General features: G+C 49.5%; 1 protein-coding gene across 6 annotated transcripts in view; it reads right to left on the reverse strand.

Moving 5' to 3' along the window:
• Positions 1–11,896, reverse strand: part of LOC149349214 (uncharacterized) — an 82,126-nt gene extending 70,230 nt beyond the window's left edge. For all 6 annotated transcript variants that reach the window (XM_089578125.1, XM_089578129.1, XM_089578127.1 and 3 more), the window contains exons 1-5: positions 11,616–11,896; positions 11,032–11,123; positions 10,851–10,974; positions 10,640–10,765; positions 7,144–7,263 (exon numbers count right to left, since the gene is read on the reverse strand). In XM_089578125.1, the coding sequence (XP_089434251.1) occupies positions 7,144–7,263; positions 10,640–10,765; positions 10,851–10,974; positions 11,032–11,123; positions 11,616–11,726 (573 nt within the window). In that variant the 5' untranslated portion in view covers positions 11,727–11,896. The remainder of the gene's footprint in view (positions 1–7,143; positions 7,264–10,639; positions 10,766–10,850; positions 10,975–11,031; positions 11,124–11,615) is intronic.
• Positions 11,897–13,002: the final 1,106 nt, after the last annotated feature.

Here is a 13,002-nt window from a genome sequence, read left to right on the forward strand (position 1 = left end):
TTTTGATCGCTAGGACCTCCGGCATGCTTTCTTAAGTGCGAGGCGTATTGCGCTGCAGCATGTTTGAACTTTTCGACATGCTCAGCTTGTTTTTTGTCAAGTTTTCTCGGGAGTTTTTTCAGCACGGGAACCACGTGGTCCGCATCGAGGGAGCGCAAGGCCTAGCACCCGCGGAGTTGCCGAGCCTGAAGCGAGTGAGTAGGGAAGCCGCATGGGTGGTCTTAGTTTTCTGTATATATTTTCTCACTGTCTCTTTTTTGACTGTGGGAGTCACGGCTCCAGGAGCCGGGTGGCCTGGGGCCACGGGTGCCGCTACGAGCTCACTGGTATTGCAGCTCAGCACCGGGCGCTCCGACACCGTCCGATACAGTGGGCGCCGACCGCTCAGAAGCTGCTTCGTGCAGTGAGCGGGGTAGGATCACCCCACAGAGCTGATGTCTCCTCGCAGCTGCGCGCACGAAACCTGTTTCGGGTCTTTCTTTTGTTGAGGGTCGGTGTCACAATTGTAGCGAGGCCTAAGGCTTTTCAGAGCTGCCTGCACCATGTCGGAAGAGACACAACCACCGGACCGTGGTGTTGAGAGGGGGCGCACTTTGCTGCCCACCCGTTTTGTAACCTCGCATGAACTGAGCATTCTCGTTCAACTCAAGAAAGGGCTTTGTTCACTCGAACTTTGCATTGCACAGCCGCCCGACACGTTTTGCTAGCAAGTTGAGCATTGAGCCACGAGGCCCTCGGGGACGCCGTTTCCCGTCCTGTGACCTAAGTTAAAGGCATACGGAGTGTGTTTCGGAAATCTTGCAGATCCAGTGGAGCCACCCAGGCTTGCTGTCCTGTGCACATCGTCTCGCTGCCGCCTGCTGCGACGGAGCAGCCTGTATCCTGTTCGCCGCATCCATCCGGAGCAGCCGTGGCGAGATCAGACAGCAGTCACCTCCGGCTGCTATTGCCCTGGCGACTACTGCAGAATCCTGGCCTGCAGTGGTCAACTGGCCTTCTCTTCGCGGGCCTGCAGACACGTAATCCCCGGGCCATGCGAGATGTCCCAGCGAAGACCTTCACGCCGCCTTCGGAATACCGCGGAAGACTGCATGCACGCTCTCGGCGTGACCTCCGCTGCAAGACCTGCCTCAAGGGCATGAAGACCAGGAAACTCCTCCATAGCATGTACTTGCAAGCGTGTAGGTCTATTTAAGGTTGGGGGGATGTGGGGATGCCCTCGTCCCCTGTGGTTCGCTTTCCCCCTCAACTCGTTCCTTGTGGTTAGCTCCCCCACAACGCACTCTCCTTAGTTGTGTTACTTTAAATAACAGGGGAGGGTGCTCGCGTCGCAGCAACACCAGCGCCACAGATGGCGTGTTTGCTGCTCATGCGCGGGGGAGAGACAGGTCTCTTCTGCTCAGCACCGGGAAAGCACGCGGACGAGTCGCGTGCAGCTCCGCTCTTCGTCGACGGGCGCCTACTGGTCAGAGCATGCTCCCGCCAGCCTGTCCCGTCCGGCCTCGGAGTTTTCCCTTGCCTTAGCGTGGGCGAAAATTCGCTCGTGACCGTGCTGGTGAGTCGGACGTCCTCGATTCCTCAGTATATTTTGTTGCTAGCTGGCGTTATTGTTGTTGTAACAATAAATGCCTTGTTTGCGTCAGCCAGTGTGTCGTTCCTTTGTTCCCGCAGAGCAAGGCCCCGCCGTGGTTGGCGTGCACTCGGTAGCGCTCGCGACCACGGGGTGGGGTCCGCGCGGTTTTGAACTCGGTCAGCCGCGGTTAAACGGGGAGAACATATTAATCTCCCCATTTAAACCCCACAAAGCAAAGAGCTCTCAATATTCTTTTAAGCACCGAGTGCAATCGCTCTACTGGGTTGGATTGCGAGTGATGGAACGTGCTGTGTATGACCTTGATACCGCACCTTTCGAAAAAAAGTAGAGGTTAGGCAGCTGGTAAAGACACTGGCATTGTCACACTGAATTTCCGAAGGAAATCCAACACGAGCGAAAATTGAGAGAAGGGCGTCCACGACCTGAGGAGAACTGAGCTCCTTGAGTGGGATTGCTTCAGAAAACTTTGTCGCGACACACAGAGTAGTCAGAATGTACAGAGAACCGTTCTTGGACTCTGACAGTGGCCCTACAATGTCAATTACCAACTGGCGGAAGGGTTCAGTTATGATTGGCACCAGCTTCATGGGCGCCTTCCACTTGTCGGTAGACTTGCCTACTCTCTGGCACAAAGCCTTCAATGTCCCTTCAGCAATGAGGCCAGTAATACTCTGGGGTGAGCCTAGCCTTGGTCTTTTTCAAGCCGAGGTGCCCTGCCCACGCGTTTTCGTGTGCAAGGTTCAATAGCTGACGGCGATACTTTTGTGGGATCGAAAGCTGTTCGTACTTACGACCACGGGCGTCAGTGTAACTGCGGTCCCACAAGCCGGATTTCTCTCGAAATGAAACATTCTTTTTCTTTGTTCCCAGTTTAGCGTTATCCAGCAAATCTTTTATCGAGCCATCTTCCTGCTGTTCCTGAACGAGCGTCGCTCTCTCAACCTGAGTTAGCTCATGCCAACTGTCAGAAACTGGGGTCAATGTGGAGTTCACATCACTCAGCGGTGGCACTGTTACCTTCTCGTTGCCACTAGCGTTGAAACTGTTTTCAGTTACGTCAACAGCGAGCTCTCCGCTTCCCCGAGTGTTCTCAATATGAGGATCTACCGGCACCGTATTCAAGCTACAATGCTCATCCACTTTCCTGAGCGGTGTTTCCCTCTCTAGAGCAAGGTCAAGTTTCTGCAAAAGCTTCCGCACTTGAGATCGCGTAAGGGCCATGCATGTCACAGCGGGAGAGAACGATTTGCCTTTATCCCTCAGAAGCTGCTGTGAGCTGTTCGAAAAGAGGTAAGGAAAATGCTCAGGGAGGGCGGCGGACACGGCCGCCTCGGTGTTAAGCTGACCAAAAGGACCCTCAATGATCACTGCAGCGATCGGTAAGCAAGCACGTTGCTCCTCAGCAACTTGCCTTATCCACGCGCATTCTCCTGTAAAGTCGTTTGGAGAAACTAAGACGGGTGGACAACGTCCATAGTTGCCGCCGAGTCTCGAAGGGCTCTGCACCTCTTACCGTTCACACTAATCTCCTGCATATATGGTTCCAACAACCGCATATTCTTGTCTGTCTCCCGAATCGTTGCAAAAGCAACCTTTTGTCTACAGTTTGCCGTGATATGCCCTTCCTTTTTGCAGTGGTAGCATGTCAAAGGCCTCCATGACTCAAATGCATGTGCGGCATCAGCGCGCTACTCACGAGCATCGTCAGATTTCCTTAACTCCTTTTGTTCTTTGCCCACAGCCTCCTTTAAAGCACACGCATCTTTTCGAAAATCATGACGCGCGAACGGTTTCTTTCCGTCAGGCTTCCTTACAGAAGCATCCTTTGTTTCTGCTTTTTCGATGCGTAATGCCCTGCTGTGCAAGTTTTGGTGAGTGTAGTATTGCTCAGCCAGCTCTGCTGCCTTGTTGAGCTTAACCTCAGTAAGCCTATCCTGCAGCCAGAGCCTTACATTGTCCTGGATGCAGCGGTAGAATTGCTCTAGCGCAATACACTCTACCACCTTATCACGATCGTCATAAACTTCCTCGCCCTTGAGCCATTCAACTAGGTGCGCTTTCAGCTTAAACGCAAAGTGCGACTCACTGCCCTTTTTTGCGTGCCAGAACCTTTGCCGGAATGCCTCAGGCGACAGCTTATATTTCCTCAACCTCTCTGACCTCTTTGTAGCTCTCAAACACCTCCTTCGACGTTAACACCCGAGACACTTCTCCAGGAAGCAGAGCTAGCAAATTCTGCGCCCTGAGTGCCCGCTCAAGGACATTTCTCTCGCAGACATGCTCAAATTTTACGAGATATTTTGCCATGTCCTCGCCGATTATGAACGGTGGCAGCTGGTCTCAGATTCTTTGGCTGTTAGCCTGCACCGTCGTTGAAGCTGCGCTAGGCACCAGAGAGCTTTGCCGCAGCTCCAACTCTTTTTTCTCTCATGTTCTCTTTGCTCTTGGCGCTCCTTTCTGTCTGCCTCTTCGCAGCCACGGCGTTGTTGTGGCTCTCGCTCTGCATCTTCACGCTCACGCCGTTCTTTGATCTCAGCCAAAGCCTCACTGGCTTCTTCAGCCTTCTGCATGATCTCAAGAATCGCATGCTTTCGTTTCGTACGGCCTAAATCAATGTCCAACTCTTCACAAATTTCTATAAGTTCCTTCACTTTAAGGTTCTCCATCGCACACAATAGCCTCTTGCAGTTTGCCCTTTTCTTTGAATTCCCTTGCCGTTCACTACTACAGCACTACTAGTATGAAATGCGCAAGCAATTCTTTCCAACAAAGCCTTGTTAACTCCCTCTGCACCAGCTTTCGTTTCAAAGCACTCCTACTTGGCTCGAAACAGCAAAGCTCTCTACAGTGCTACACACACAGCCCTACTCTAGACTACAATCACGTGTGCTAGAGCAGTCTGGCGAATTGAGGGGAAAACATCAGGCACTCACCGCGCCACGGTAGCTGACGCCGGTCGATCCTACAGCTGCCATCCACTGTTGTGACTGGAGCGTCTCAACCTGCTGCCTCTGCTGCACAGAGCTGAGCGAAGAACAGTCGAGGCGATGGTAGGTGAACCGACGTTTATATACAGTATTTACAAGGCTTTTACATATTAGATACAAGGGTTGAAAGCACAACGGGCTAGGGCGATGCCCAGCGGAGAGCGTCTCTCTGGTGTGATGGCTCGTCTGCTACCCGTCTGCTGCTGCGTCTCAGCGCGGCTCTGTTTTTATAGCCGCCGTAACCGTTGCGGCAGCCAGATGTTCGACCACTCCAATCTGGTCACGCCACAGGCCACCGTTCGGATTGGCTCGAGCCGACGCTAGTGAGGAGGAGGAGAAAGGGTCTGCGCCGGCGAGCCAGGATGATTCGTTGCAAGCCGTGACATGTCGGCGAATCCGGGCTTGTTTTTCGCAATGACGGGCACACGGCTCTGGTTCCCAGAGAGGCCAGCGGAATACGGGTTCAAGCCCAACAGCGCCTACAGCTATGACATCAAGCACGAGGACGACAAGACCAACATTCCAGCCTACACACTCAGCTAGCTTCCAGTAACCACATCGATACTTTCCGAAGACTCGGAAGATCTCTTCTTACGGACAGCACCAACAAGAGAGAGATTTCGGCCAAACAGCCAGTGGTCTTGACTTGGAAAGACGAGGAGTTAACCCAAGTGCAGAAATGGGTACAGGAAGGTTGGCCACAGCACCTGGCAAAGCATGATTAGGCTTCAAAAGTCCTCTTTAACCCTTTCACTGCCAGGTTTGTTTACTCATAGCTGCACACACCCTGCCGGGTTTTTTTTGCATGTTAGTTTCCGGGAAATTTTTTGCTAGTAACGCACTAAAATGCTCTGCAGGGCATGTAGACATGTTTACTCAGGATAATCTTATAGATATTAGTTGTACTGAATCAAATCTTCCAGCACCAATCGTGCCTGTCGTATTTCCTCTTACGCGGATTTTTCGGTGGAACGGGGACTTCATCGCTGACATCACTCGGCAAGGCACTTAGGTGGGCTCCTTCCTCATTCTCATTATCATTGGACTCCGAATTCACAAGCAGTTTTGAATTTCTTCGTCCGTCAAAGCGCGGACGAGTGTGGCACATTGCCTCACATGGCTCCTGTACGGAAACCAAAACGAAGCGACTCGGATGTGGAAACATGCGCGCTATTTGTCGTGTAAAATTTACCCTACAAGATCTATGAGTTTATAGCGTCTTTCCATAGATGGCGCTACATGTTTGCATCGTTTTTTTTTTTTTTACACGAGTCTTATCGGGAGCGGCAGGGGGTGAGTTAAAAAGCCAAAACGAGTTAACTCGGGAGAGGCAGGGGGTGTGCATATGTGGTAGCCCGAGTTATCTCGGGAGTGAGTGGCGGTGAAAGGGTTAAAATAAGAAACAAGTCGACAGTCATCCACCAACTAGTGCACTGGGGCCATTGCGTGGTTGTGCCCACCGAGGCAAGAACAGCGAAGCTAGACCTTTTGCACGACATGCATCAAGGAATCTGGCCGATGAAGGCACCAATCTGTTCACTGTTTTGGTACCTGCAGACTGATGCAGACATTGAGCAGTTCATCAAAAGTTGTCATGTATGTGCAAGCTGCTCCTATGCCACCTAGACAAGAGGCAGTCCCCTGGCCAGAAAGGGTCCGTTGAGAGGTGCTTGCTGCTGATAGTGGATGCCTAATACTAAGTGGACTGAGGCAGTGCCCATGAAAAGCGCCAAAGCGTGCCTAAGCATCGAAGCCTTGCGCACCATTTAGGTCCTTTGGGATCTTGAAACCATTGTATCGGATCCATGGGTAAAGAGTTTGCATTACTTCCTGCAGCTGAACACTTCCTGTGGCTTGCACAAAGCACCATATCACTGGTAATTACACAGGCTAGCAGAACCATAAAGCAGGGACTGAAGAACCGGCAAGGGTCATTGTGAACCAGTTCAGTGAGGATTCCGCACGGTTACCGAAGACACTGTTGGCCTGTTGAGATTCCAGCCGCATTCTAGATGAAACAACGCTGGTGTATCTCCTGCCTCGGTCGAATGTAACACCAGCCATACTCATATACACACCTTCTTGAAGACAAGCAATACAGAGCGGGAACACAACTTTGAACACGGAGAGCCCTGGACACCGGCCACGATCACAGGAGCACAAGGTGACCGGATGGTAACTGCAGATGGCGTTACTGGGGAAACCATGCCCCATCACGTGGATCAAATCAAGTTGTGGCTTCTGGACAGTTCACTGGCCAACTCATCAGTCTACAGCATCCCACCAACATCCAGTCAGAAGTAATTGCACCAGTGGACCCACCTACCACCCCTGGACTGCTGAAGGCCCCTCCCCAGGTGCTTTCCCTCACCCAGTTATCTGGGGGCACAAAAACAATAAACCCGTCCTTCTTTTAATTAGAGTGGTCGGATTTGTCCTCAACTTGCTCCATTACTCTAAAGCACTGGGGTCACCAAGTGTAAATTTCTTTTTCAAGCTCTCTGAAATCTGCCCCTATTACAGCTACACAGTTGCAGCAGCTAGGCATCAAGACCACATTACCATCAGTGTGCTGGGCCCAGCTCCTCCGAGTGGCAGCAGCAGTGCCAGAGCCTGGCATGCCCAGGTGTAGTCTTTTCCAAATGTTCCCCATAGCTGTTCCAGATGCTTCGTTAAAGAACCCTGAGCAGGGAAACAAGCGGCCAAAAAACAACAATTACTGTGCCACAGCACTGACAAGGCCAGTCTTTCACAGGCACCGTTGCTAGAATGCTGCCACATACACAAGCACGATATGGCATGACAGAGCACTTAGTACAACCTCTTCATTCTGTTTATCACCTGCATCTGCAGCAATATACATGCTACCACAACACTGAAGCTTGAACAACAGGTTTATGTATCTTGAAAATTGGAATGAAACCACCTTGGCACAAATAATTTCACAAGGACAAAAAAGACGAGGAGACAATGAACAGGCGCCAACTTTCAACTGTTTATTGCTAGAGAAAAGCACATACATTTATAGCCTCAGGTAACGACCACATTTTCACACCACGTGCCTTATCGCAGCCGTGACTTATCGCCTCGCACTATCATTATTGCACAGAAAATCGTACTCCGCCACATACAACTCAACTGAAGTATCAATCATGCACAAGGATGCCTTTTTCTCTGTGTGAAAGGCTTCCAACAAAATCTTTGCCTGCTTGTTCTTGCTTCTGCCTAGAATCCTCGCCTTTTACAGTGGAGGTGCACACTTGCACGTGTTAACATGATTTGGTTTGGTTTGTGGTGTTTTAACGTCCCAAAATGACTCAGGCTATGAGCGACGCCGTAGTGAATGGCTCCGGAAATTTCGACCACCTGGGGTTCTTTAACGTGCGCTGACATCGCACAGTACACGGGCCTCTAGAATTTCGCCTCCATCGAAATTCGACCACCGTAGCCGAGATCGAACCCGCGTTTTTCGGACCAGCAGCCGAGCGCCGTAACCAGTGAGCCACCGCGTTAGCATGGCTGACCAACTTGGCATATTTATCTTTATTATTCTATACCATTTTGTTGTGTTCCCCATAATGTTTGTTGATGCACCTCCCCGTTTGCCCTATATAGGGACATTCCACAGGTCAGGGGTATCTAGTACACCACTCCTTCCATACAGCGTATGAATGTACGCTGATGTTTTATACTGCACCCAGGGTGCTCAGGATTTGTGGCACTGAGCACCCTGGGTGCAGTATAAAACATCAGCGTACATTCATACCAAATGGAAGGAGTGGTGTACAAGATACCCCTGACCTGTGGAATGTCCCTATATAGGGCTAATGGGGAGGTGCATCAACAAACGCCATGGGGAACATGACAAAAAGGTAGAGAATAATAAAGATAAATATGCCAACTTGGTCAGCCATGTGAACACATGCAAGTGTGCACCTCGACTGGAAAAGGCGAAGATTCTAGGCAGAAGCAAGAACAAGCAGGCGAGGATTTTGTTGGAAGCCTTTCACACAGAGAAAAAGGCATCCTTGTGTGTGAGTGATACGTCAGTTGAGTTGTATGCGGCGGAGTACGATTTTCTGTCCAATAATGATAGTGCGAGGCGATAAGTCACGGCTGCGATAAGGCACGTGGTGTGAAAATGTGGGCGTTACCTGAGGCTACAAATGTATGTGCTTCTCTCTAGCAATAAACAGTTGAAAGTTGGCGCCTGTTCGTTGTCTCCTCGTCTCTTTTGTCCTTGTGAAATTATTTGCGCCAAGGTGGTTTCATTCCAAGTTTCAAGATACAAAACCAACAAGCCCGGCAACATGCCTTACTGAGGTTTATGTAAACAATGAAATGCACAAAGGGAAGATCCGAAAATATGATACGTGAGACAAATAATTCTTGGTAGAACAGCATGAAAACTGAGCCCATCCTGCACTCGTTCTTTCACCAAGAACAGTCATTGCAGTTTATGTCATTTAAATTAGAAGGAGAATGTGTGTTTGCGTGCCAATTATATTGCACTATCGAACAAAATAATTGCCCCTCTTAAAGCTGGGATCCCACACTTGCGCAGCCATTGGCCACTTTTCACAATGTTTGCGCTATCGCTGTGGCCCTCCAGTTTGAGAGAGAAAAACAAGTATTAGCATATTAGAAAGATAGATGTATTTGCATGTCAACTGTATGCATTGTTAATAGCAATAATTGTCGGGTATACAAGTGGAGTGAGCAAAAAATGTAATGCATTAAACAATGCCTTTGTTGGACTAGCCCGCTTCCGCGATGCGTTTGGGAAAAGCAACGCTTCTGCAGCATTGAAATCAAATGTTAATCTCAGTATGTTCAGACTGATCTTTGGCTCCAGTGGATAGCTATTTAGAACCAGTATTCTAAAAAAGACCAAAAAATGATGCATATTAAAGGCTCAGTAGCATCCCATCTAACTGATAACGCATATCCATATTAGGCACCTCTGTTGAACGTGCGTAATTAATTAAGTGAGCAAGATTGCTTTGCACTGCAATTAGCAGTTATTGAGTTTTCGTTGTTCGAAGTTAAGTCGTCTCGAAAATGCGACCCACGGAGGTCTGGTACTGAGTGGCCAATAGTTTTACTATGATAGCATTTAGGTTTGGGCCCCACCGCGGTGGCTCAGGGGTTATGGCGCTCGGCTGCTGACCCGAAAGACGCGGGTTCGATCGGCCGGGATCGGGCCCGCGTCTGTCGGGCCAGCAGCCGAGCACCATCCACTGCGCCACCGCGGCGGGTGTGTGATAGCATTTAGGCTGCTGTCTCCCAAAAAAGCCACCCAGTTTCTCCATAATGAAATTCCGACTGGTCGAAAGGGTCGTGACGTCATCAGCACTACCAAATTTGAATGTTCCAGTACATTCGACTGGAAGATGGGACCAACCCACTCTTTCACCTTAATCCACCCAAAATTCAACTTATTTCATTTTCTGGAGTGGGCCTAAATGCTACTGCATTTTCTTCTTTAAGAATGTGATTAAGAAGGCTCTAAATTTTTTGCCAAACACATAATGAAAGCAGGCACGCCAAACAAAAGTATTGTTTTATGCACTACTGCCCACTCCACTCATACCAACAGTTACTGCTGTTAGCAATGCATACCGTTGAAATACATTTATCTTTCTAATGAGCTGATACCTATTTTTCTATCATACAGCCAGCGATTTCCCTACACAACCCCTTTTGTTTCTGAAGGCACCCCCTTCATTCGTAATATTATTTACACAGGACAGGGAATTTTTGTCATCCTTGTCATTATCATGCCTTGTTATGAGTATAGGGGTCAAACAATGCTAATCCTGTGCGACACATCAACGAAAGAAGTGAAAAATTAAAATGGCTACAGCATCTCGTCGACCCTCAATGCCTCCCCGCCTCCCCTAGAAATTTAGAAACCCCCCAATTTCAATTCCTGGAAATCCCCCGACTACAGCGATCGCGCAAACAGTATAAAAAAAAATTGGCACTGGCTGCATAAGCTTGGGACCCCCGCACAAGTTAAGCAGCACAAGACAATACGGAAATGATGACTATTTACCGGATGGAGTAGCTCAATTTCTCTCAGGCAGCTGCAGCTGGCAGCTCGGACCAAAGGATGGTTGCGCTTCACTTGAACAACATTTTCGACAAGAAGCTCAATGAGTTCACACAGTTGAGCATGATCCTAGAAAAGAGGTGAACTGCATGCCAATATAATAGCTTAGCAACAGACAAACCAATGAACGGTGGTGGGCGCACATCCTGCTTACCACAGATTCATGGCTGAGAATAATCGTCGTCATGGTGACTAAAGTCTGGCTTTGAGCATTGTACCTGGTTGTTCTTTTCAAGGCGCCAAAGGCACTTTTTAGCGACTCTGCAGCGTCGTACGCCCTGGAAGGCAGCAGTGTGTGAATTCGGCGTATGATGCTAAAACAAATGCCCACTTACGCTTTTGCCGACCGATAGTAGCTTCCAGCCTCCTGAAGCATGACCAGCATAGCAAGCTGGCTGGCTACGTCCTGGCGATCGTCCATTAGAACCTGGATGCCAAGCACAGTGGTTTTCAGCTACGACATTTTACACTACGGCTGTTGCTCGAAGTGCAACTCCTACGAAACCACGCAGGCTGAGCGCACCCGTCGTAGACAGCCTGGATCGAGTGCATGAGAACCAATGCGCTCATTCTCGTTTGTTTCGACGCTCCGCGCCGTGATAAGGACAACCCGGCAAGTCGATGGTGTCTATGAGGCTCAACTAACTCGCGAGCATTGCCTTTAGAACCTTGACATTGTCAGGAGGGCAGTGCGCTGCTCGAGCGCTCTACACAAGGATTATGCATGTTCTGTGGTTATGCACTGTTGCTAGTCTGATCGAAACATTCCGGGGATCCTGGTGGAGATGAAACAGCGCTGCCAGTAAATTCACAGCTTGGAAGGAACCCAGCAGCAGCCACGTCGTTCCGATTTGGGCGGAACTTTAAACAGTGCAACACCAGGCTCCTAGCGCTACTGAAGAACTCTGGAAACACCCACCTTGACAACGTCCGAATAGTGGAGCCCAACTGCGTCCATCTCATTGCCAGTAAAGGCATACAGCGTTTGGCGGAGCTTTGCAAGATTTGAGCATAATTCCAACTGGCCCATCACGACCACGCAAGCTAGACGTAATCACGTCCCTGTATTCTTCTAAATATCGGAATCGGTTTACTAGGCGCTACTAGGCGTATTCGATAGCTAGTGTCCTGGCGAGTGTGGCTGATGGCACCCTTGTTCACCCGCACCGGTGCGCACCGGGGCGCCTTGGTGCGCACCCGCTGTCGATGGATGGATGGATGGGTAGGAGCGCCCCCTTTGAAACGAGGTGGTGGCAATTGCCACCATGCTCAGCTTTTCTTTCTTTATTATTTTTTTGTTTACTGTGTTGCAATTCTCATTAAGATTCTCCATCACCTTTGCCTACGGTTTCCTACAATTTTAACCTTATGCCACATCTCTGCTTTTCAGCCACCAATCCTCCAATCGCTTTTTGCTGACTTCCACTGCAGATTTATTTACATGACCATTGTTATCTTTAAACCCTAGGGCCTCAGAAAGAGTGACTGTGCCTGCATCGACATCCGGATGGATACCATCACATTTGATTATGAGGTGTTCAATAGACGATATGCGAAATGCGCAGCGCTCTCTCTCGACGCTCCGAGAACTAAGTCCTCCATGTTGGCACGGTACAGAAAACGAAACCGCTGCCCAGCGTTGGGTTGAAACGGCTGCGCTTCGTTTGAAAAGTAAAATGCCGATACAGTGTTGCGCTACCCTCTCCACTGTGAAAAGACACTACGGTGCGTGCCAGAACTAGGTGCGTTCCAGCTTTTCGCTTTTCTATTTTTTTACTCTGTCCCAACGTTTTAGTAACACAAAACGCCATGCATATCCTCCATGACGCCATGCGAGGTATCATGTGTCAGCACGCGGATCAGTGCGCAGCTTTCGCTTTCTGCGCTGATTTTTGACAAATTTCTCGAGGTGATTTGCGTTTAAATTAAGATAAGGACCACAGCCTTTGTTGTCTCTGATCAAAATTAGAAGCCGATTTCGTGCATTTATCAACTCCCCGGTCGGGCGTGAATATATATAGACGCATACTTGAACATCGTAATAGAGAAGGTAATTTTTTGAGCGGGCCAATCGCTCGTGCCGTGGCGGAATAAGTTCACTCGAAGAACCATATGCCGATTGCTGCTTAGTTTGCTACGTGTTCAGTTAAGTTTTTCCCGCGTTCAATTAGTTTTAGAAGGGCGAGCAAACTCTCTGGACCATACGCATATATATGAAGCAATACACCCTACGTATAAAAACTGAGGTGCGAATGCTTTATTTCTTGAGGATTCCTATACCTTCCATATCTGCGGCGACGAAAATC

The sequence above is a fragment of the Amblyomma mixtum genome, chromosome 3 (assembly GCF_055824585.1).
Source record: "Amblyomma mixtum isolate Tamu chromosome 3, ASM5582458v1, whole genome shotgun sequence".
Taxonomy (NCBI): Eukaryota; Metazoa; Arthropoda; class Arachnida; order Ixodida; family Ixodidae; genus Amblyomma; species Amblyomma mixtum.